The sequence below is a fragment of the Mustela nivalis genome (assembly GCF_964662115.1).
Source record: "Mustela nivalis genome assembly, chromosome: 8".
Lineage (NCBI taxonomy): Eukaryota > Metazoa > Chordata > Mammalia > Carnivora > Mustelidae > Mustela > Mustela nivalis.
The window spans coordinates 89,803,678-89,829,078 of record NC_139027.1 but is presented as its reverse complement, the minus strand read 5'-3'; the positions used below and the strand labels follow the sequence as shown (position 1 = coordinate 89,829,078).

Below are 25,401 nucleotides of genomic sequence, written 5' to 3'. Positions count from 1 at the left end.
ATATTAGAAAAGTGAGGAAACAAATGGAGATTCGAACACTGAGCTATGATATAATGAATGGTTTAAAGTATTTAGTAGAATATAGAAAAGCCCTTTAAAGCCTGGCCTTAGCCTAGCATTGCAGCTTCTGGGATATCTGTCCGTCTATCATCTATCTATCTATCTATCTATTTAGATATAAATTTGAAAATTTTTTAACTTAAAGATTTTGAGAAATAGAACATAATCAGCACCATAGAAGATCTGTTTATGATAACAACCTAGCCCCTTCTCCCAGTTTGTTAATATTCTCTCTTATTTAATGTAACATTGTGCAAATATACCACTGCTGATCTGCCATTATGAATGAAATAACTATAATCATCTGTTTTCATATCCTGGTGAAAATATTCATTTAGTTCAATGTTGTATTTCTAGGAATGGACCAAATTTTTTTTTAATTTTTAAGTTTTCTAAATATTGTCCAACCTACCTCAAATGTTTTTATTATGGGCACTGTCATCCTTTCACATTCTTGCAAGACATTTTTACTGTTTCCCAATATGGTAAGTGTGTAATAGTATGCCATTCTAGGTTTTAATTTATTTTTAATTTAATTTAATTTAATTCCAGATTCATAATAAAGATAAACAGTTTTTACCTATGAGTGGCCATTTGGATTACCCTTTCTGTAAAGTACATGCTCCAATCTTTTGATATCTTAACATTGTGTCATACTGACTTCTTTAATAATAGATTTCCTGAATGAACTTTTAGCTGTGTAGGTCTTCTCTATTTTATTTTGAACTTGCTTTCATTTCAAAAACTTTATATTTATTTTCATAATCTGCTTTTATTTTGTTTTGTCTATTATCTATCTATTTATTTATTTGCAAGCAAGAGAGAGAGAGCGAGTGAGAGCGCAGGGAGGGATAGAAAAAGAAGGGAAAAGAATCTTAAGCAGGCTCCAGGCTCAGCACAAAGCCCAACTCTGGGCTCTATTTCACAACCCTGACATCATGACCTGAGCCAAAATGAAAGAAATAAAATAAAACTAAGGTGTTAAAAAAAAAGGAAAAAGAATTGGAGGTTTAATTAAGTGAGCCACCCAGGCACCCCTGTGGTATCTTAAATTGGCTGTCATATCTTTAAAGTTCTAGAGTATCCATTTGGTTCATTTATAAAATCTTTCTCAATATCATTTTTTACTTTCAGTTTTTTGTTCAATTTGCTTCCCCTCTCATTTCTTTGAGCAGAGTAATCAAGCCATTTTACAATATTTATTGATCATTTTAATATCATACTTAATCCCATTTTGTCTATCAAATCTTGTTAATGGTTTTTCTTTGTGTGCTTTGTTACATTTTGGCAAGTTCAAGACATTATATTTGAAACTCTTATTGAGTAGGAATAATTAAGAGCTATAATAATGGTATGGTCCTCCTTGGCAGGATTTTCTCTTATATCTGAGACTCTATAAGACAATCATACTTCAAATTCAGTGGTTGACTTTCTCAGTTTACACAGAAGGCAAGGTAGGCTCTAGTCTTATTTCTGCTTCTCCTTGTGCTTTGGGGATCTCAACTTAAATTTGGGTTGTACCAAAGTCCTCAAATTTGATTGCTGCTGGATTTTGAATTTTGTTTCTCTAGTATCAAGTGTCTATTAACAACACAGCTCAGTGTGTTTTAGCAGTTTCTAATGCTCTCATAGCTAAAATGGCTTCAGGGCATATATCTCTAGACTCTCTTGTGTTTTGTATTTTGGCCAAGTAATCCCTCACTTATTTTTATAATCATTCTGATATTTTTAACTTTAAAAGCTATTTTGTCGGGATTTTTAAGTTGTCTTAAGTAGGAGTTTTTAGATCACCATTACTAGAAGCAACAACAAATATACATGAAAATATCTGCAGTAGTTTATCACATCTTTATGGCTTTGAACTTCCATAAGCCGAGGCATCCTTCTCTAATCACTTAGGCAAACTCCAAGTTACCCTTTAAAACAACACAAGAATTGCTTCATTTAAGAACATGTTCAGGGATGACTCTTCCCCACTGTCCTTACCAACATTCCCACACACTCTTTGCTACCCACACCTTGTTTATGAACTTTCATTAGGTATATCAGCGTGACCAGAATTTTGCTCTATTGTATTTTTGTCCTTTAGAGCTTTAATTAAATATGAATTCCATAGAAAGTCTGTCCCTTTTCTTTCAAACCTGGGTTAGTTATTTCTTCTCATTCTTTGTCAGAAGTTACTTTATTAGAGAAACTTACAGCTGTATTGTGACTTTGGAGCCTTTACAGTTTTTTGACTGGAAAAATCACCCATCCCTGAGATTTTTACGCAGCTTCCTGGCTGATATTATTCAGAAATCTGTTCAAAACAGACTTTTTCAGGGAGGCCCTTTCGGACCACTCAGTTACAAAACCTCTTCTCAATCACTGCTCTTTTTAAAATGTGCTTATTTAGTTCAAATATGCATCACTATTAAAGAAAAACCAGTTCGATTTTTTTCTTTTTAAAGTTTGCTTACCTATTATCTATCTCTCCCATTAAAATGATTCCTCTGTGCTGGGGTTTTGTTGTGCTCATCTTAGGCCAGGCACTCAATAAATTGTCTCTGAATGATTGAATTGTTTGACTCCCTTGCTAGATTCTCAACTTCATGAGGTCAAGGATTGTTCTATTCAGTCCTTTATTTTCAATGTCTGTTATATTGCAGTCACTTACGTGACTAATGGGAAAAATCACAGAAAGAAAGAGTTAAAACTACAGAAAAACCCCGTAGGTTCAATAATACAAAGCTTTCTAAAATTATTTAGCCCAGGAATTGAATACTGGCTGCACTTTTGATTTTTTTTTAAATGGTATTGAATTTAATTTAAATGGAAATACTTGAATGGTAGAATAATAAAAAAAGTTATAAAAGCAACTTGCTCCTTAAAGTAAGAATTATATAGGGCATCTCTTCTAGAAGCAAAATTTTCAAATGTCAAACATCTGAAAGCATAGAAGGAGAAGTAAGAGTGTGAATTGTACTTCAATGCTCTTTTCTTTATATTCAGCAAACAGCTTCATTCACACCTTTCCAATTTTTTCAACTCTTTTGACAAAGCCTTCAGAGGAGTTACTGCTGATGACAACCATCACAGCCTAACAGGAGAAATTTTATGAAGAAAAATAATAGCGTGTTATCCCAAATTGTTAAGGATATGGTGAAGCTCTGTCGGATTCAAAGGAGGAATGTGCAATTCCATGCTATATATCATAATAACTTATTTTAATAGTGGCTTTGCAATTTTTCAGATATATCCATTTACTGAAACCACTATCAAATAAACAAAAACAAACAAATTAACAGGGGTTCGAGACAGGAATTATCTAATCTAAAAATAGCACATGTTCACAGAATACACAACACATATCCCAAGTACTACTATAGGTTTCAAGTAATAGTCAAAACAATAGTAAACATGATTCAGACCCTACCAGACAAATCATAAATGGGACCTTAACTGTAAATCCTTATCTTTAGATCAAAGCAGGTAATTGGGTGCTGAAGATACATTATAGAACTAATATGTTATTGAACTCCTCTGAAATGAGTCATTTATTCCATCATTTTCCTGCACAGCTGCTGACCATGTTTTGGTTCCTGGAAATAGCTGCTACCCTGTCATACTTCTTTAAAGCACATATATTGATAACTCTACTCATTCCTCCATTCCTCTGTGACTGTCACTGTGTTAAAATGTGGAGTCAGCTGACTCACTGGTGGTGGTAATAAAGTAGATGAGTTTGCAAAGTATTTTGTTATTTCTAAAAATGCAAAAACCAAATTACATTGAAATCATAAGCAGTGTTTCAGGGAGAGCTGTAGGATGTGGTTTCTTGTGTAATCCACAGAGATTAGCTCCAACACATATTTAAACTCTCCTCTAGGAGCAACCTTAGTGGTAAAGCAAGAAGATAAACAGATGTATACACACCCTGGCACAAAATTATCACTTATCTTAATTTCTCTCTGAAATCAGGGAACACAGAATCTCAATCAGTTGATATTTTTCTACTGAATTACCCAATAGTCCGATCATACCCCTAAGACTTTTTAAAATCATTTCACTCATAATCCCAAATCTGCTTTGCCTCCTCAGCTCAGTACACTGTAATTTGATTTAAAAATGAGGACGGTTGTCAAAATGCCACATTCATTAATCTATTTTACAATTTCATGTACTTATAACTATGAAGATATGTTAATAACATCCATTCCAATAAGCCACCCTACATTTATTATCATGAAACAAGACCTCAAGAAAGAGAATTCAAAATCATCCATGTATTTGCAATTTATTGCAATAAAGCCTTTATCAATAGACTTCCCTGTGCACATGGTGGTCAAATTGCTGGTGAAAACCAGCCAGATCTATTACAAGCTTTCTCATGGCTTCTAGGTAACCCAAGTGAGCCTTTATTAATACTGGGAAGGGATAAAGCAGGGAAGGGATAAACAGTGGTGTAAGAATTGGCTGGACAAAAGTAATGACTCTCATTACAGAGTGAGTATTTTAAAGCAAAAGAGCCTGTTGGGAATATTGTTTTATAAAATAGTGTTTTTTTTAATTAACTTTTTAAAATTCAATTAGTTAACATATAGTGTACCATTAGTTTCAAATGTAGATTTCAGTTATTCATCCATAGCATATAATAGCTAATGCTCAGTACTTACTGTTATAGCTTCTTGAAAGCAGAATTTTAACCCACTGAGCCACCCAGGCGCCCTTGAAAGCAGAAATTTAGATCATATTTTCTGATTACTTCCATGAAGTACAACACTTTCCTGCTAGCAACCTTCAAAACATACTGTTTGTTAGAGGAATTTCTTTAATAATAAATAAATAGGAATTTATTTAAATTTATTTAAATATTGCACACTGTTTCATTGTTCATAAGTAAGGTGATGATATTATAGCCATTAGTTGGTAGCACTGATATATCACTTTTTTTTTACTTCTCAGTGCATTCCCTTTACACAAAATAGATATATATTTTAAAAGAATCTGAATCTGTGGCAAACTTTTAAAAACCCTATACAGTAAAGTTTATCATTTTAAGTAATCTCAATTATCTTCCTCAATTGTGATAGTATATCCTTCTATCTAGGCCAGATATTGTATGAGGGATTTGAAGAGACATACTTTTCTAAATTTCACTTTTCTCATCTGCAAAATGCTTATCAGGATCCTACAATAAAATACACTTACAATTTTTTGATGAAAATTTATTTATTTATTTTAAGATTTTATTTCTTTATCAGAGAGAGTGGGCGAGAGAGCAAGCACAGGCATACAGAATGGCAGGCAGAGGCAGAGGGAGAAGCAGGCTCCCGGCCGAGCAAGGAGCCCGATGCGGGACCCGATCCCAGGATGCTGGGATCACGACCTGAGCCAAAGGCAGCTGCTTCACCAACTGAGCCGCCCAGGCATCCCTTTTGATGAAAATTTAATCTGTATAAACAATATATTTGCTGTAATGCGTGGTTCATGGAAAACATCTTATTTAATTATAAGCAACAACAGTATTAGAAATTAAGTAAATGGGTCTATAATATTTAAAGTTTTAACACATAATTCCAGTGCTTTGCCTTATTTTCTCAAATCCCTTTACCACTTTCACTGACAGTGTCAAATGTACTTTTTCTACTAGTAGCCAGCTCTTTGTCTTTTGTCAGAAAGATGCCCTTGTGAATTATTTATAATAGAGATATTAGCAATAATAATAATAATAAATAGCAATGAAAATGTTAAAAAAAAGTTTTCTTAACTAATTAGGGTTCTTAGACATCAATTAGAGGAACCACTTCTGGCAAGCAAATTAATCTGCAAGACATTCCCAGAATTAACAATTCAGTCAGATACAGGGTTGTCCGTAGACTGAAAGGTGAAGCAAAAGGACTAGGTTTGGAAAATAGGTAAGGACAGTGAAAAAAATGATCAAATTTTTTGGCAAAATAAATTCTTAGGTGTCCTTTCAATGGAGTCCTGGGCATTATGTAGCAGAAACTCTGGAGATTATCTCAATCCATTGGAGTCACCCTGTTTACTAGCTTGCTATTGACAAAGTTATTTACAAACTGTAGAGCAAGAGGTTATAATGTAGAAAACTGATGGTAATGCACAAGATTCTTGTTAACAATAATGCAAGTTAGTGATTTTTCATTAGAGAACATAAATTCTATAACCCAAATTATGGGCCCAGAGCACTTCTGCTGCACAACTCTGCTTATATCCCAAATAACCATGTGAACTAGTTTTAATATCTGCTTCTTATTAATTTTTGAATAAAAATTCTTGACACAAGTATTTTATAATTGTGTGATAATCATGCATTTAATTTCTTGGAGAACAAAACACACTTTAGCGTAACTAGGTTCGTTCACAGAACCAGCCTTGATAACACACTTCTATATGTTAGAAATGATATAATAAATGTAGAATATTGGGCACTCGTTTGGTATTCTTTGCCATGTTTTGCACTATCTAAAAAGAGATCAGTGAACTTGGACTGGAGTTAGTAGACATGGAAGAAAATAAAATATTACAGAGAGGAATACTCTGTGGTCCACAACCTAAACGGGCTGGGATTCCCATCATTTGGATCCCTGTAGCTTTACAAAAGTCAATTAAATTTTTGTATCTCCTATTAAAGTTGATTCCCCAGTACTTTTTCAAACATCTCTTGTAAAGTATTGTTTCCCAGAAAAAAAGGGATTTTGCACATGTATCTGCCTTTGTCTCTGGTCATGATCTCAGTCAGGATCCTGGGATCGAGCTCCATATCGGGCTTTTTGCTCATTAGGGAGTATACTTCTCAGTCTCTCTCTGCTGCTACCTCCCCCTGCCCCACTCATGCTCTCTCTCTCTCTCTCTCAAATAAATAAATACAATCTTTAATTTTTTAATTAAAAATAAGATAAATAAAATAAAATAAAAAGTTTGGTCTTACTGCCCCATTTAGCTCCTTTTTTTTTTTTTTTGAGTTGTATTTAAAGCAGCATGAGAGAACATGAGGCTCTCAAACTTAAAAAAAAAAAAGGAAAAAATTGAGTTTTGTTAGGATTTAAGATCTTGTCTGCTAGAAAAAACGTTGGCTTTGTTAACATGTGAAAATTAACAAAAGATAATAAGATAGAATTCTAATAATTTTTGTAGAAATTAAAAATTTCCTCCAACACAATTACATACAGACCCATTAAGTAAATTCATTCCAATGTCCCAAACCAACCTTTTCTAATACTAATGCATCTGTGTAAACAGAGTCAACCAAATGAATAAATAAATATTGTTATTTTTTTCCTGTCTCTTCCACAGTCACATCTGGGTATATTGGTAGCAAGCCAATTATCTATCTTATAAGACATGATATCATAAGGAAGGGTATTCTGTCCATTTGGAACAACTGAAAATCATTGTAATTTTATCTTGGTGCAGTAACTTGATATGGCACAGTGTGGGTTATGAATATATTTTATTTTTTTTTTTACTGGGAAGAAGAGATTATAGAGATATTGGTTATCCAAGAGAGACTGACAGGTGTTGATAGTTGCCAGGTCAATATCCATCTACTTTTTCCTTGAATCTCAGAAAGCACTGAGGGATTGACAACAAGGAAACTTAAAACAACATCAAATATTTTATTGTCTCTTTTCTATTTATATTGTAACCACATGACAAAGTATCAGTCGTACAAGATATCATTCTCTTTTACCTCTATCTTTCTGCCAGAAATGTTGGCTTAATAGTGAGAACTCCAACAGCAATTTTTGCAACTGTGAATAAAAAGCCATAAAAACCTCTAAGATAGTTCACTTCACTTTCTTAAGACTCTGAACCAACACCAGAAAACACTCTCTGTAGTCTTCTTGTTAAATGAAAAAATATGGTTAAACCACTTTTGAAAGTCTACTACCTACAGCAAAATGTAAATCTTAATTGAAATATGTCCTCTCAGCTGTGCTTAAGCAACTGAGTCCTGAGCTTTTCAGGTTTTCAGTCTGAAAGAGTACACCTCTGGTGCTCTGAAAGGGAAGAGAAAGGACACCCTGTTCTCCATATAAATTAAAGAAGAGAAATCTGTGCATTTAAGTGGGCCATATAAAATTTATCAAGCAATTATCTCCTAACTCCTTCCTATCCAAATTACCTGATATGCTCTCCCTACTCCTTTATTCCACGTTACTGCCTTTTCCAGGATTCTGTATCACATCACAACATGTCTTCTGTTATTTCCTTCTTGCAAGCTAGTTTTGTTTTCTCCATCTAAAAAAATCAACAATCATTGTGTATTTCAATTCCCATTTTCCTCAAATGCATTGATTCTTCTTATCTATTACTCTTTTCTCATACTCAGTGTCTTTGTCTTTATGGGGTTTGTACTTTGATTTTCCCCATCCTTTACTGCCATTATATAATCAAATCTAATAACTTCTTAGAGAAAGTTAAAAATTCCTGCATAGCCACACGTGAACACAAAGTCACTGATTTTTAGCAAACCTATAAGATAGTCAGACATCCATTCAATTTCTTTTTTTAAAGATTTTATTTATTTATTTGACAGAGAGAGATGACAAGCAGGCAGAGAGGCAGGCAGAGAGAGAGGAGGAAACAGGCTCCCTGCTGAGTAGAGAGCCCGACTTGGGGCTCGGTCCCAGGACCCTGGGATCATGACCTGAGCCGAAGACAGTGGCTTAACCCACTGAGCCACCCAGGCGTCCCTCCATTCAATTTCTTAACTGAGTCTCAAATGCATCCTGAGTTCTAACCTAAACCTAAGTTCTACTTCTTACACTTTGTTCTATGACCAAATCCTTTCAGTTCAGTATTTTGTAACATTTAAATATTAATCAATTGATGCTTGTTTGTGTATTTCTATGAAAATAATTTGAATACTGTAGATTTATTGTTATATTTATAGATTTATAATCAAAGTTTCATCAGTTGAAGTTTTTGGAAATTTCAGATATAATGATTAACCTAAAATGATACTGTCTCGAATCCCTCTGATATCAAGGCCCAACACCTGATTATAGCCAAACCTGTGGTGGATAGTTCCATGGGAAATTGCAGTTACTTAACACTGATAGCATCTCATGTTCTCTCTCTCATTTTAGAATGTCTCCAACACAACCCAAAAGTGTAGGAGAGTTAATGTCCTCTGAGGACAGCTCTCAGTGAAGTGGAAATAAGAACCATAGGTAAAATTGTCAGTTTTCAGGTCTTCATGAAAACAACTTAAAGAAGTTTCTCAGGACCTTTCAGTAAAAGCAAGCCTTCATTTTCTATCCACAACAATTATATCAACAATGTACCTCTTTGACAAAGTTGCTTCTTCACTGTATCACTTTCCCATTCTTTTCTACCTTGGGTAATCTCCCAGATAAACTAACAGTACTCAAATCCTTTGTCCTACTTTTTGCTCTCAAGATAAATGGAGCCAAAAGATAGATTAATATCAAGTTCTGAATGGGATCTTAGAGCTATTTCTGTCCAGATTTTCATAAACATAGAGACCTTTGAATTATCAGGCTATAAATGAATTCTAAATGGAGGGGGCAAAAGCAAAAAGTAGAAATTTTTATGTTTGATTTTTAATCATGATTAATTGACTTTATTGATTATTAAAAATACTAACATTATAAAAGTGTGGATCTTTGTAAAACAATGTCATAATGTAAGAAATAAGTTGCTTAGTCCTTTTGAGAATATTAAACCAAGTGTTCAGGTGCCATCTAATTTCATGTATAATCCAGAACTTTGGTGTGCATTATCTTGAGGAATAGGATTTTGAAGTCCAGACAGACTAACAGAAAACTGATCCAAATGTGTGTGTTTATATTTCTGCTTTTGTTGTAAAAATCAAAGTGTGATTGCTGGTTTAAAATGGTAAAACTAATAATGTTCATGGTCTCTATTATAAATTTTCTAATTGTATGGGAAGAATCCAAGAGACATATAATTAATTGATTTGCAAATCCTCAAAGAGCTACAGGATCAGGTAGTGGTATGTTCTGATTCAACAGCATCATAATGCAGCATTTTATATGTGTGGCTAATGGATATTTTCATGAATGTTTGCTAGCTAGTCAGCCAATACAGAGAAATATTAGGTAGGGTAATTACTCACAGTTGTGTTTAATAAAATGAGAGAAAATTATCAAATGACACTAATAATAATAATCCTATAGCAGGCTAAATAATTCAATGATAATTACAAGTATTAATCCAGCTTTCTTCCCTGATTATGACTCTTCTCTCCTTTATCCTAATGGGAGTAGCAGATTGTCTGCAATGAATTGTGAAAACCCGGCAGTGACTTTGGCAGTGAAGGCCTCCCATCAATTTTGATAGGTTAAAATGATTCTGGATGGTCTTGAGCAAATGTGTCAATTTTTTTTTTCTGTGTGTGTCATAAAAGAAAGAAGCAATAGTAAATTCTTGCTGTTATTCCATGGAGCCAATAAAATCATACTGCCAACAAGAGGCTGTTGACACCATAAGTGTAGTTAACTGTCTTGAAATACTAGGCCTGGAAATAAAATTCCAATATTTCACATAACCTCTTTTTTTTTTTTAAAGAAAAAAACAAAACAAAACAAAACAACTATACTGCTTACATATACGGTCCTGCTGTTGTGTAACTATTTTTGAACATGTCTACTGTAAGTGTATATATATATTTTTTTTCTGTGCAATAAATTCATTTAGAGATAAATTTGGATTGCAAATTATTTTGGGGGAGGCATGGTATTTGTGGCTAGTCTTACAAGTAAAAAGGACTAAAAGAAAGAAGAAAAACATTTTTTATTACAGCATATTTACATCTGTCCAAAGTACTTATTTACTATAATACTGACTAATGTATAATACTGTACATAAAGAAAGAAGTTAAATGAGTTATAATTCAGTCGAAGTATAGCTGGCCATTTTAAAACTTACCACGGAATCTTTCTGGTATGAAATGTAATATCTGGCAATCTGGTCCAGTTCATTACATCAGGTCCTTTGTATGTTCTTATTACCATTTTGATAGCATAGCACATTTTATAACCCAGACATTTTACAATGGAACTATGATGCATGTATTTTCAAAAGTATAGACATACATGAAGCTATGAGGTCAAAAATGATGAATGTCCGTAGTACCATATAGACTCAACAAATAAAAATGTCCAAGGCTCTGAGTGAGATTTATGAATATTGTATAAGATAATGCCAACATGTGGTTTTGATATAAATCATCTGTTCTTAAATTAGAATTACAATCGTTGAGTACAGTGTTGAAAATGGCAGATAGATTTTAGCTATCTTTGCTCAGTAGGGAAAATGGAAAAATGTTTAGTTTGGTCAGATTTTCACTTAACTTCTGAAAAATCTTACGTTTGAGAGAACCCTTTTGAAATAAGAATCCTTAAAGACATAACCCCTTTGGCACAAGTTTTCAAGAAACTTGTTGGATGTTGTAGACAATTCTATGGCACACGTACTGTTCTAGATGTTTCATGCCAATAATATGTAAGCCATACCAAGGCTACATATACATATAGAGATGTTCCTCAGCTTACAAGGGGGCTATGTACAGAGAAACACATAAAAAACTGAAAATGCATTTAATACCCCTAAACTATCAAATATCATAGCTTACCTTAAGCTTATTTCAACATACTCAGAACACTTACATTTGCCTGCATTTGGGCAAAATCATCTTAAGCAAAGCCTATTTTATAACAAAGTATCAAATATCACATGCAATTTATTAAATATTACACTAAAAAAAGAAGAATGGTTATATATAGAATGCTTGTAAGAATATCAGGTGTTCACTCCTGTAATCTTCTAGCTGACTGGGAGCTGTGGCTCACTGCCGCTGCCCAGCATCACAAGATGGCATCATACCACATGTCACTGGCCCTTTTTATAAAGACCCAAATTCAAAATTCAAAGTACAGTTTCTACTGGATCACTTTCACTTTCACATCATTGCCAAATATATCATAAGTTGAATCATTGTAAATCAGGAGCCATCTTATTTGAAAGTTAAATCACAGTCACCCACATACACACAAAAAAAGGCCTTCATGTAGGGCCATCTATGCATCTCTAAACAACATAGCATGACATATCAACAGCAAAAAATGGATGTGAAGGGGACAATTGCTTTGCGTCAGTACTCTGAGCAGTAACATACATGGCCTTACTCACCTAGCAGAACTCCAGAGCTAGCTGATGGCAAGGAATTTTACAAATGTTTGCTGAACAGATTAAGCACTGTTCTTTTTAAATTAGTGTGCATATCTGTTTTCTAAAGATATGTTAATTTATTTTATTGACTTATTACAAAACCAAATAATTTCCTCTTATTTGAGTGGCAGGTAAATAGAATTCTTTTTAATTTTAATCAAATGGCTTTTTAGAGAAAATATACTAAAATTTCTGAAACTTGTATTGCTTATGAATCTTTCATTGGAATCCTTATCAAGTTGTATTTTTCAAGTTTTTCCTAAATAATCTTCAATGAATTGAAAATATTTTTTGGATTTTATTCAAGGCTATTAACACATAATTTTACTTTCTTAAATAGAGTGCTAAACTTTCAACCAAAACGTTGTGTCTTTTTTTTTCCACTACCACATCCTCCATCTACTGACTGGATTCTCGCCCAACTAGCACATATATACCATTGTCTATCTTCAGGATAAGTAAGGGTCATCTTTTGTCTTTATTCTATTCCTCGTATGCTTCTGAACTTGTTGAATTTTAATATAGTCACACCATAATCATCACATATTTGATTCCACTTTCAATAAACAGTGCACAACCAGAGCATACCTTCAACGCTATCAATATACTTACTCCGATATATTATTTTTGTATTTTTGTAAATTAAAATAATTAAATTATAGAACAAGAGTTTCAGGTGGTAGATGTTGTAAGTTTTACCCAAACTGACTTTTGTCAAACTCGTTTTTGTCATCATATATGTCAAGTAGTTTTCTCGGGTTTATTTTTAGAATATCCTTGTATAATGAATATTTACACTGATATCTAGTATAAAAGTCTTGCAATTTATTTTAGAAACATTAAGATATTTAAAATCAATCTATTTCTTTAATTCATTGAAGACATTTTTAGCTTGTTTCCAGTAATTTCTTACTGGTTAAAAAATGAATTTGAAGTAGTCTGAATTTCATTATTATATGGCACTTTCCCTTTGATGAATACAAAGACGATATTCTATATTAGCTATGTGAGAAGAATTTATTTTTTAAATTTTATTTATTTGTAAGAGAGAGAGTGAGATAGAGCACAAGCAGGGGGAGCAGCAGGGTGAGGGAGAAGCAAACTCCCGGCTAAGCAGGGAATCTGTTGCAGAACTGAGTCCCAGGACCCTAAGATCATGACCTGAGCTAAAGGCTCAGCCGTTTAACTGACTGAGCCACCCAGGTGTCCCAATCTGAGAAGAGTTCTGTATGTTATTCCTATTAATATGCAGTTTAAAGTCTAGGTGATTAACTTAATATTTTAGTGGCTATTACATAGATAGCACTATGTTCCAGGCAGAGAGTAAGAAAGAAATATTAAATCAACCATATTCTATGCATTCTAAATGAAAATAATTAATCAATCATAATAAATCCTTCTATTTATGGAATATCAACTTATAAGCTTTCCTCCATATGAACAATGCCAAATACCAGAATAAAGGGTCATCTAATACAAATAAAGGATAGAATTAAAGAATTCTGGTAAGCCATTTAATTTTGAAAAATGGTGTTCTATTGTTGCTGAGTTGTGGTTTTCAGTTACATAATATCTGATAGGTGTAGAAGTAACATGAGTGTTACGTGAGATGAGAAATGGTATATAATTAAGATATTTTTAAAAGTACAGATAAATACAAATTTATAAACATAGCATTATGGAGAAATAAAAATAAATGATAGCTACACACTCTAAAGTGAATAAATCTTGGAAAGCTAATAGAGAAGTAAAACAAGGACAGTGCAAAAAGTGTGGTACATTTTTATGAAGTTCAAACAAATTCTTGAAACCATAGATGGACTTAAAGATACTATTATGTATCAACTATTGTAAAAATTAAGCAAGGAAATAGCAAACATAAAATAACCAAAGCATACAAACTTGGGTAGATACAATATGTGTGATCATGTTCTACTTCATAAAGAGATGAGTTAATAGATAAATAGAAGTAACTAGACTTTTTAGAAGTTAATAAAACTTTGCATGGTATTTCTTAGTAATATAAAATATATGGTTTTCTAACAAAAACGTTTATCTTAAAAATATTTAAAAATAAATTTCAGGCTACTCATAAGGTTATATTTACTTTTCCACTGAAGGAAAAGCTGGTTGTTGTAGTTGTAGTTGTTTGTTTGTTTTAGTCTCCTCCTAGTTTTTATTATTATAATGTGGAATGAGGAATGTTAGATTGAAAAGTGAATTATTTTATAGACAAAAATCATTACTTGGTTCACCTCCTGGTACAGCAGATGGAACTCCTGAAAATATGCCCTTTTGCCTTATGGAAGAGTAACAGTTATGCTTACTTCTGAAACATACTTGGTGGTGGCCCTAAATAGTGACACCATAGTAAACATTTTGAATATTTGCAATTAATTTTTATAGTCATAGGGCTCCAAAAGGCACTGCTGGTATCTTAGCAGGTATTTCAATAAAGCTAAAAGTTGCCTGACTGTTTAAAAATATTAACAAGGCACAAAACATGGCAGAAGTATTATCCTCAGATATTATTTTTTTCCATATGCTCCTGATTCCAGACATGACAAGTTATTTTTTAAAAATTTTTTTATAAAACATTTTCTTTATTTATTTGACAGAGATCACAAGTAGGCAGAGTCAGGCAGAGAGAGAGAGGAGGAAGCAGGCTCCCTGCTGAGCTGAGAGCCCAATGTGGGACTCGATCCCAGGATCCTGGGATCATGATCTGAGCCAAAGGCAGAGGCTTTAACCCACTGAGCCACCCAGGCGCCCCCATCACAAGTTATTTTTGATAGATATATATACAATGTATTTTCCAGTTATACGAAAAGTGGTTCTGCTATTTTTAACCTTTTTTTAAAATTACATAATTTTTAATTAAAATTTTATTTTTTAATGTTTTACTTTTCTTTTCTTTTCCTTTTTAAAGATTTTATTTATTTATCTGACAGACAGAGATCACAAGTAGGCAGAGAGGCAGGCAGAGAGAGAGAGGGAAGCAGGCTCCCTGCGGAGCAGAGAGCCCGATGCGGGGCTCAATCCCAGGACCCTGAGATCATGACCCGAGCCAAAGGCAGCAGCCCAAACCACTGAGCCACCCAGGTGCCCCCATGTTTTCAATATACTACTTAGAATATAAAACCTATTCCATTTTGTAAGAAGTTTAACCATTTAAAAAATGGTAATTTACTCATTGTGTCTTCCCCTCACATTGCTTTATTTTGAATAAAAAATTTCACAATAAAGATAACTGATGCTTTCCTTCTGATGGTCCCTCTGTTGGTCATATTGTATATGAGCCATGACAATTAGTTTTAAAAAATTTATTGATGTTTGTTGATATGTTTTATCATCACTAATTTTCCCTCCCTTATCTAGATTCCCCAGCTTTCAGACAGGTGGACACTTCAATAAACCATACCCAAGGGATGTATCAAGTACTTCTTAGACATTCTCTCAGATCCTTGAGGTCTCATTTTGCCTAGGGATTTGCAATAGGTTCTGACAGAGGCACCACTGTGACAACTGATGTCCATGGTCTATCTCCTGCTAAGCTCAAGAGGTCACTGGTTTCCAAGTTTATCTATACAATTAATGCATTCCAGCAAGTACTTTTTTTTAATATTAACAAACTTATTTTAAAGTTTATATGGAGAGGCAAAGACTCACAATAGTCAACATAGTGTTGAAGGAAAACAAAGACTGAGGACTGACTTCAAAGTTTACCATAACGATGGGGCGCCTGGGTGGCTCAGTGGGTTAAGCCTCTGCCTTTGGCTCAGGTCATGATCCCAGAGGCCTGGGATTGAGTCCAGCATTGGGCTCTCTCCTCAGCAGGGAGCCTGCTTCTCCTCATTTCTCTCTGTCTGTATCTCTGCCTATTTGTGATCTCTCTCTCTGTCAAATAAATAAATAAAATCTTTAAAAAAAGTTTACCATAATGATAATTGTAAGCAAGATATTGTAATACCACAGAAAGACTAGATTAAAGGAACAGAATATATATTATCAATTATATTTTATATTTAATATAAAAGCAAAAGCAATACAAGAGAGCAAAATACAATCTTTTAAACAAATGGTTCTGGAGTAATGGTGAAGCTAAATGTAAAAATATAAATAAAAATAATATAAAATCATAAAATAAAATAAATCCAGGCAGATATCATACACTCTTCACAAAAATTAACTCAGATTGGATTATAAACCTAAACATGAAACATGTAGAAGGTAATATAGAAGAAAATTTAAATGACCTTGGTTTTGGCAATAACTTTAGCTACAAAAGCACAAGCACTGAATTTTAAAATGTCTACTCTGTGAAACACAATGCCAAGAGAATGAACAGGCAAAGCACAGACTATGAGAAAAAATTTGCAAAATACACATCTGGCAAGGGACTGTTAATCAAAAATACACAAAGACCCCTTAAAACTCAACAATGGGGGAAAAACCTGATTAAAAATGAGCCAAAGACCTTAGCAGATACCTCACAAAAGAAAATATTACAGATGGCAAATAAGCATATAAAAAGATGCTTCATATCATAGGTCATCAGGAAAATGTAAATTAAAACAAAAAAGAGACACCCGTACATACCCAGAATCCAGAACACTGACAACAGAACACTAAATGTTGGTGAGGATGTGGAGCAACAGGAATGTTCTTCCATGTCTATTGAGAATAAAGAATGGAAAACAACTTGGCAGTTTCTTACAAAACTAAACATATTCTTGCCAGATGATTCAGCAGTAGCAGTTCTTGGTATTCATCCAAAGAGGACGAAAACTATACCCACAAAGATGTCTATAGTAGTTTTATTCATAACTGACAAAAGCTTGGAAGCAACCAAGATATCCTTCCATAGGTGAAAGGTCAAATAAAGTCTAGTACATGCAAACAGTGGAATATTATTTAATGCTAGAGAAATGAATTACCAAGGAAGGAAAAGATATGGATATAAATATTTAATAAATATTTAATTTTAGGCTTCTACCAGTCTATCAATAGTATTAGTATATTTTAACAGTGAATGCTCAGCATTCATGAATTTACCTAATAAAATATTTTGGGTTCAATATTTTAAATACTTCAACCTCTATGATTTTATTCCTAATAATTTTGAATTGGGGTAAATAAACCTTAATTTTTTGTAACTTGTTTCTTACTGCAAAAGAGCTCAATGAAATTTTAGAAAATAAAAATTTACAAAAAAAAAGTTTAGTTTACTATTGCCAAATAATTTAAAACTTTATCTTATATTCAAATACATATATTTTTCTAAATTGATTTATATGCTACTAAAACCAAAAACTTTTAGTTATACTAGCGTTCATATCATGCAATCAATGCCAGAAATCCATCTGGCAATGATTTGTCTTAAATAGAGTTAAGATGGGTGTTATTACAATGCAAGATGGAAACAAAGATAGTATAACTATTGGTGTTACATAACTTTTCCGTTTTGATCAAGTTACTAATCTACAAAAGGCTTTTATCTGTGACAGACTTGGGAATTTAACAAAACTTTTAAACTAGCATGTGCGACTCATTCCTAGAAAACAATACAATCAGTAACACTTTATTTAGATTAAATCATGACTATTTCTCCATTTGAATAAAAAAGGTAGCAACCCCAATAAGTTTATAGAACATGAAAAGTTGAAATGCTATAATGCTCCTAAGGAATTAAATGATCCAGTCATGAATTACAAAAAAAGGATATAAATTACCAAAGTGTTTGTATAATTGTAATGTACAACTGCCCATTATCGTTCAATAGTGTAGGCTTGTACAAGAACTCTATAAAAGAACTCCACTTTTAAACTGTGGAAAATATGTTCCCTTCCCCCCTATATACAACTATTAAGCCATTCATTTAGCTTTTAAAATATCCACTTAATACAGGCTTTTTACACATTTGAACAGGCAGCAGGGCTCTATTCTTATTGCTTACATCTGAAGGATAGACTTCTAGCATAAGAGGTATAGCCCATAAAGGAGCCCAATAATAACAACAAAATACAGTTTAGTGAGCCCTTACAATCTGCCAGCTACCTTTCTGAGAATACTTCAATTAATAAAACATATAAAATACCTGACCACAAAGAGCTTACATTCTTTTGAAATATAATAGTGAAATAAACCAATAATAGAGGGGCACATCGGTGGCTCAGTCCATTGAGTGACTGCCTTTGGCTTGGGTCATGATCTCAGGGTCCTGGGATGTAACTCCCCAGCAGGCTTTCTAGGCAGTGGGTGTTTTCTTCTTCCTCTGTGCACCCTCCCAATTCTCTCTCTCTCTGTCTCAAATAAAATAAACCAGTAATAGAATAATGATTGATGGTTGATGGTGATAAGTGTTACAAAGAAATACAAGAAAGGTAAAAGCCATTGGAGAATGCTGGGATGAAAGTTAATTTTATTTTGTGTTGGGTGGTTATATCTCATTTAGGAGATGTTATTTGCACAAAGACCCAGGAAGTGAAGGAGAGTGTTATACAAATATTAAAGGAAAAGATTGCTCTAGGCAGAGAAAGTAAGTATATAGACTTTGTGCGAACAGCTTGTCTGTTACTTTTGAGGAAAAGCAAGGAGGCCAATGAGGAGTTCATAGTGGTGGAGAGAGGAAGAACGTATTGATGTATGACCTTCTAGTACATTGAAATGCCTTCAGTTTTTCTTTAATATGAAAGGGGAAGATACCAAAAGACTTTCAACAGCAGAATAAAATAATCTGACTTGATTTTTAGGTTAATTTGCTGTACCAAAATCAATTTGCAGGGAGAAAGGAGTGCAGTATGTGTGGAAGTGGGGTTATCAATCAAGTCAATAATTCAGGAACATATGATGGTGTTTTTAGCATGCTGGGTGGTAATAGAAGTGGTGAGGTATGGTTTTTATTTTGTATATATTTTGATGGTGAATATTCTGGTGAACAGGATGTGGTATGTGCAGGACAGACAATATCAACATTTATTTTGACTGCACAAACAGAAGGGTGGAGTCTTCATTCCCTGATATGGAGAGAACTCTGAGTTCAAATGTTCTTTCTCATTAAATGGCATAGTGATGATGAGGATTTAGTCAGACAGTGAAAGAGAGCAGTAAGCATAGTGTTAAGCGGTAAGACATTATAATACATTTGAACATCAAAAAACGTTGTGTTGGATCATCTGTTTATGTGAGTAAATAAATAAATAAAGCTTCCTGGGGTTCTGATAGAGGAAAAGAAGACTGCTATATGATCCAAAGGGGCACGTGCACCAAATGTTTATAGCAGTAATATCCACAATAGCCAGACTATGGAAAGAACCTAGATGTCCATCAACAAATGAATGGTATATATATATATATATATATATATATATATATATATATATATATATATATATATTCAGGAACATATGATGGTGTTTTTAGCATATATATATATATATATATATATATATATATATATGATGGAATACTATGCAGACATCAAAAGAAATGAAATCTTGCCATTTGCGTTGACATGGATGGAACTAGAGGGTATTATGCTTAGCAAAATAAGTCAACCAGAGAAAGACACTATCATATGATCTCCCTGATATGAGGAAATGGAGGTGCAATGTGGGGGGTTTGGGGGACAGGAAAAGAGTAAATGAAACAAGATGGGATCGGGAGGAAGACAAACCATAAGAGACTCTTCATCTCACAAAACAAACTGAGAGTTGCCGGGGGGGTGGGGAGGGTAGGGAGAGGGTGGTGGGGTTATGAACATTGGGGAGGGTATGTGCTGTGGTGAGTGCTGTGAAGTGTGTAAACCTGGCGATTCACAGACCTGTACCGCTGGGGCAAATAATACATTATATGTTAATTTAAAAAAAGAAGAAGAAGAAGAAGACTACTATAAATCAAATGCTATGGTGTTCAGCAAAGAGTGTGTAATCAGGCATATTTTATTAAAGTAACCAAGTAAAATGATGGTCGAAAATTGGAATAACAGAAAACATAAAAATCAGAGATTTTAAAAAGAGATATGGGACAGTGTAGAGAATATAGTCAATGATATTATAATAGTGTTATATGGTGACAGATGGTGGCTATATTTATAGTGATCATAGAATAATGTATGGAGATATTGAAAACCTGAAACCAATGTAACACAGAATATCAAGTATATTCAAATAAAAAAATAGTAAAAATAAAACATTTTAATTTAAAAAAATAAAAAGAGGGACAAGAATTTGAAAAGTGAATTTCAAAAAGAGTAAAGATGAGGCTAAGACATACTCTGAACCTTGAGGAAAACACCATTTTGAAAATTCTTCCCATTTTGAGAAAACTCAAATGAATCAATACCATAAAAGAACCCATTTTAACTGAGAGATGTAATGAATGCTCAAGAAATAATTTTATGACAGGATAATTCTTCCCTATGAAACAGCATACAGAATCCAGGGGAAACACCTGGAAGCAAAATAAACTATACTGAAAATAAGAATTAGGAAAAAGATAAATGATAAAAGATAAGAAAATTAGACCTGCGACAGAGACCTAGTGAAGAGAATTTTTAGCTTGGGGTTTAATGTTTTTGAGGATAATCTAGAGTTCATAACTGCCTTGAGACAGGCTGGTTGTAGGCAGTTTAGGCAGACCCCTAAGACAGGCCTACTTTGGGCAGGTGGTGTTGGAAGAGGCCATTGTGATGGACAAACACAAATCAAACCATTTGACTAAAGTGTCTGTGAAGATGTTGAAGTCAGATGCAACAGAGAAAGACCTGTCAAACCTAATCTCAGAAATGGAGATGATGAAGATGATTGGACAGCACAAGGACACCATCAACCTGCTGGGTCCTGCACACAGGACGGTCCTTCGTACACTCTCATGGAATATGCCTCCAAAGACAACATACAGGAGTACCTGCAGGCCCAGAGGCCTCCTGACCTGGAGTACTGTTACAATATCAGCCACAATGCAGCTGAGCAACTCTCCTCCAAGGACCTGGTATCCTGTGCCTACCAGGTAGCCTGAGGCATGGAGTACCTTGCCTCCAAGAAGTGCATACACCAAGACCTGGCCACCAGGGAAGTGTTGGTGACAAAGGACAACATGATGAAGATCTCAGACTTCAGCCTTGCCAGAGATATCACCACATCAGTTACTATTAAAAGACAACCAACAGTGGACTGCCTATGAAGTGGATGGTCCCTACGGCCATGTTTGAGCATATCTACATCCACCAGAGTGACTTCTGGTCTTTTGGGGTGATCCTGTGCAAAATATTCACTCTGGAAGCTTCCCATATCCTGGAGTGCCTGTGGAGGTGGTTTTCAAGCTGCTGAAGGAGTCATTTGATGGATAAGCCAATAAGTGCACCAGAGAGTTATACACAATAATGAGGGGTGGCTGGCATGTGGTTCCTTCAAGCTGCTGGTAGAAGACCTGGATCATACTGTGGCCTTGACCTCCAACCAGGAGTGCCCCGACCTGTCCTTGGCCCTAGAACAATACTGTCTATGCTTTCCCAACACCCAAAGCTCCACCTGCTCCTCAGAGAAGAATTCCACCTTCTCTCATGTGCCATTGCCCAGGGAGGCCTATCTGCCCTGACACCCAGCCCAGCTTGCCAATGGTGGACTCAAATGACTAGTATCCCTATTACTCCTGTCCAGATTCTGTCATAAGCTGTAACCCTTACCCCCCACCCTCCCTGCAAGACTCACTGCCTTCTCCTTTGTCCCTTTCCTACTGGCAGGAGCCAGCTGCCTACCTGAGGCCTTCACCCCTTGAAGTTCACCTCTCTTCCCCTTCCTCTTCCTCCTCCTTACAACCTGCTCATGAAAGAAAGGCACAGAGAGGCAGGTACTTGCTCTTGGCTACTTCCTTCCCTCCCATATGTTGGACCAAGACCCCTCCCTGGCATCTGGTACTGCCTGGATGTCGAGGGAGTTGGAGATGAGGCATGCCAGTGAAAGCTGTCGGAGCTTTCCTGTTTTGGTTTTGTCTGCTTAGCATAACATGTAAGACTGAGTTCTGGTAGCAGGGACCTAGTCCTTGGGGCTATAGCACTAGCGAGGGGAGGTCAACTGCTCTGGGCCTTGGCTAAGAGCAACCCCTGCTCCAGAGATATGGTGCCAAGGGCTTATTAATTTTGATACTAATTTGCTTTGCTGACCAAATACCTGGTATCAAAAGATGGGAAGGCAAAGACTGGAAGCAGTGTTGTGACCATGGGTTCCAGCCCCAAACTATGAAGAAAACACAAAGTGTATAAATCTGAGTAAGTATATATTTACACACCTTTTTAAATAGGTTGTTATCAAAGATTTAATCAATGGGTAATATGCTCCTCGTGGCTGGGAAGCATCAGTTGCCATATATTACAAACAAAGAAAAGAGGTGTCTGGGTGGCTTCCTTCATAAGTGTCCCTTCTTTTCAGGTCATGATCCCAGGGTCCTGGGATGGAGCCCCTCATCAGGCTCTCTGCTTAGTGGAAAATCTGCTTCTCCTTTTCCCTCTGCCCTGCTTATAGTTCCTCTTCCTGTCTCTCTGTCTGTCAAATAAATAAAATATTAAAAAAATACAAGAAAGAAACAAAATGTTTTTAAAAGGTCTTTTTTTTTTTAATTTTCTAGGGGTGCCTGGATGACTCAGTTGTTTAAGCAGATGTTTGCCTTTGGCTGAGGTCATGATTCCAGTGTACAGGGATCCAGCCCTGCATGGGACTACTTGCACCCCAAGGAGCTTGCTTCTTCCTCTCCCTTTGCACGTGATTCCCCCTGCTTGTGTGCTTCTTCTTCTCTATCTCTCTCTCTCTTGCTGTCAATAAACAAAATAAAATCTTTTACTAAATAAATAAATAAATAAATTTCTAAACCTACTTTCACTTTAGGTCCCTTAACAAAAATTGCTACTGCTTTATTTAAAAAAATATATATAATTTAGAAAGATGCTTCCAGAGTTACAAAGCTGTTTTGTTTCTTTGTCAGGAGTAAATATAGAAGTCCTTTAAAAAGTAAAAGCAAAAATATGCTATATAAACACTAATCACACTATAACTTTGGTGGTCATATCAAGATAATGAAAAGTGATTTTAAAGCAAATTTCATTATCAGACATAAAGATCAAGTCAAAATTACAGAAGAGTAAAAGGATGAATTCATCAGGGAGTATAATAATTCTTGACTTTTAATACTTAATAACAGATTTGGGGATATATAGGGAAAAACTAAGAACAAAAATCATAACTTCTACCTTAGAAGAGAAATGGAAAAAAATTTCAACACCCTTATTTTAAGATTATATAGACAAATGGTCGTCAAATTGGTAAGATATGTAAGACTTGAACAAAATTATCAACTAACTAGATATGCTTGATATTACAGAACACTCCCAACAACCGCAGACTACCTATATCTTAAGCCATGATTTTCTTTGCAAAGGCAACATTGATAATGTTCTAGTCATACCTCCGTGTACCAGGAAAGAAGTAGCATATTTCTTGAAAGACACAGCTATCAAAGCTCCATTGAGAAACCGTAAAGATGGAGAAGGGATTTGCAAATTATATATCTGATAATGGACATCTACTCTGATTATTAAAAAATGAATAAAAATAAAAAACTTACTAATAACCAAACAGAGTATCCAATTTTACATGTGAAGAAAATTATTGAAGAGACATGTCACCAAAAGGAAATGGATGGCTTATAAGCACATGACAAATTTCTCAACATTTAGACATTAAAGAAATACAAATTAAAATCATAATGAGACATGCTTACATATCTATTAGAATGGCTAAAATTATAAAGGCTAATTGTACTTTGTCTGAGCTAGATTGGGAAGCAACAAAAAATCTAAACTGTTGTTGGCATATATCATGATACCACCACTTTGGAAAATAGTTTGAAAATTTTTTTTAAATGCAAAATATGTTGCAGTTACACAAATAGCCATTTTACTTCTAAGCATTTAACCTAGGGAAACTAACCCTATGTTCATACAAGGACTTGTATATGAATTTCATATCAGCTTTAAGAGTTGAAAACAGTGGAAATGTTCATCAATGTCCATCAATAGAGCAAAGACAAATTATGATCTATTCATTAAAGAGATTACTATTCAACATCAAAATGAACTATTTACAATTGGAGATTCTCAAAGGAATGATGCTGAGAAAAGAAAAGCCAGGCAATGAATAGTGTATACTGTGTGATTCCATGACTATAAAAAATCTAGAAAATACAAATTTATATATAGTCACAGTCATCAAATATATTGGAGTGATTTTAGTGCCTTCTTCTGTGCTCCCATAGCTTCCTACACTTGGATCTCCGAGCATTTGTTACACCATGTGAAAATATGAACTCTTTTTCTTTATTCTGTCTTACTAGAATAAGAATCCTTGAAATTTTATGGACATTTGAACTCTCAGTGATTAGCAGAAATGCTATCACACAGTAAGTTTCCAAATATAAAAGCCAGAGTTTTACAATGACTTCTAAGCTTTTACATGATCTAGCCACTCATTTAACCTCTGTGACCTCTTTCCCTGCTACTCTTCAGTCACTCACAGTGGCCTCCTTGCTATTCCTCAGATATGCCAGGCATGATCCAACCTTATGGCCTTCAAGATAGCCAATTCCTTTGTCTGGAGTGACCTTATTGCTGATAGTTCTGGGCAAATTCATCACCTTTCCATACCTTTGTTCAACTGTCAGCTTCATTGTAACTACCCTGATCTTCCTATTAAAAATTTTAGCTCCCCATCCCCTGCCTAGCAACTTTGATTTTTCTCACCCTGATCTAATTTTTCTTTTTCCCCATTGTACTCATCATTTTTGAATGCACTATGCAATTTTTATTAAGGTTTATAGCTTTTAATTGTCTCACCCATGAAAATAAAAGTTCTACAAAGCCAAGTATTTCATTTACCAGTGTAGTCTGAAGTAATATCTGCCATATAATAGGTTCAGTAGACAACTGGTAAATTTCAAAATAAATTAATGTTGAGAGAATACTGAATTTCATAAGTCATTTTAATGTTTTTTCCAAAAAATAAACTATGTAAAACATACCTTAAATTTACTTTCAAAATATTTTATAGCATATAATGGACAATATACATA

General features: G+C 34.4%; 1 protein-coding gene across 8 annotated transcripts in view; it reads right to left on the bottom strand.

Moving 5' to 3' along the window:
• LOC309871347 (uncharacterized protein) overlaps positions 1-25,401 on the bottom strand; it is a 244,129-nt gene that overhangs the window by 177,650 nt on the left and 41,078 nt on the right. For 4 of the 8 annotated variants that reach the window (XR_014315226.1, XM_082744303.1, XM_082744300.1 and 1 more), the window contains one exon: positions 22,870-23,089. The exons of 2 other annotated variants lie outside the window; for them this stretch is intronic. Coding sequence is in view for 1 of the 6 variants with exons in the window: in XM_082744300.1 (XP_082600426.1) it covers positions 22,929-23,089 (161 nt within the window). In the remaining 5 variants the exon portion in view is untranslated. Of the gene's footprint in view, positions 1-22,540; positions 22,824-22,869; positions 23,090-25,401 lie in introns of those variants that run through there. 2 more of the 8 variants (XR_014315225.1, XR_014315227.1) reach the window with 2 other exon arrangements.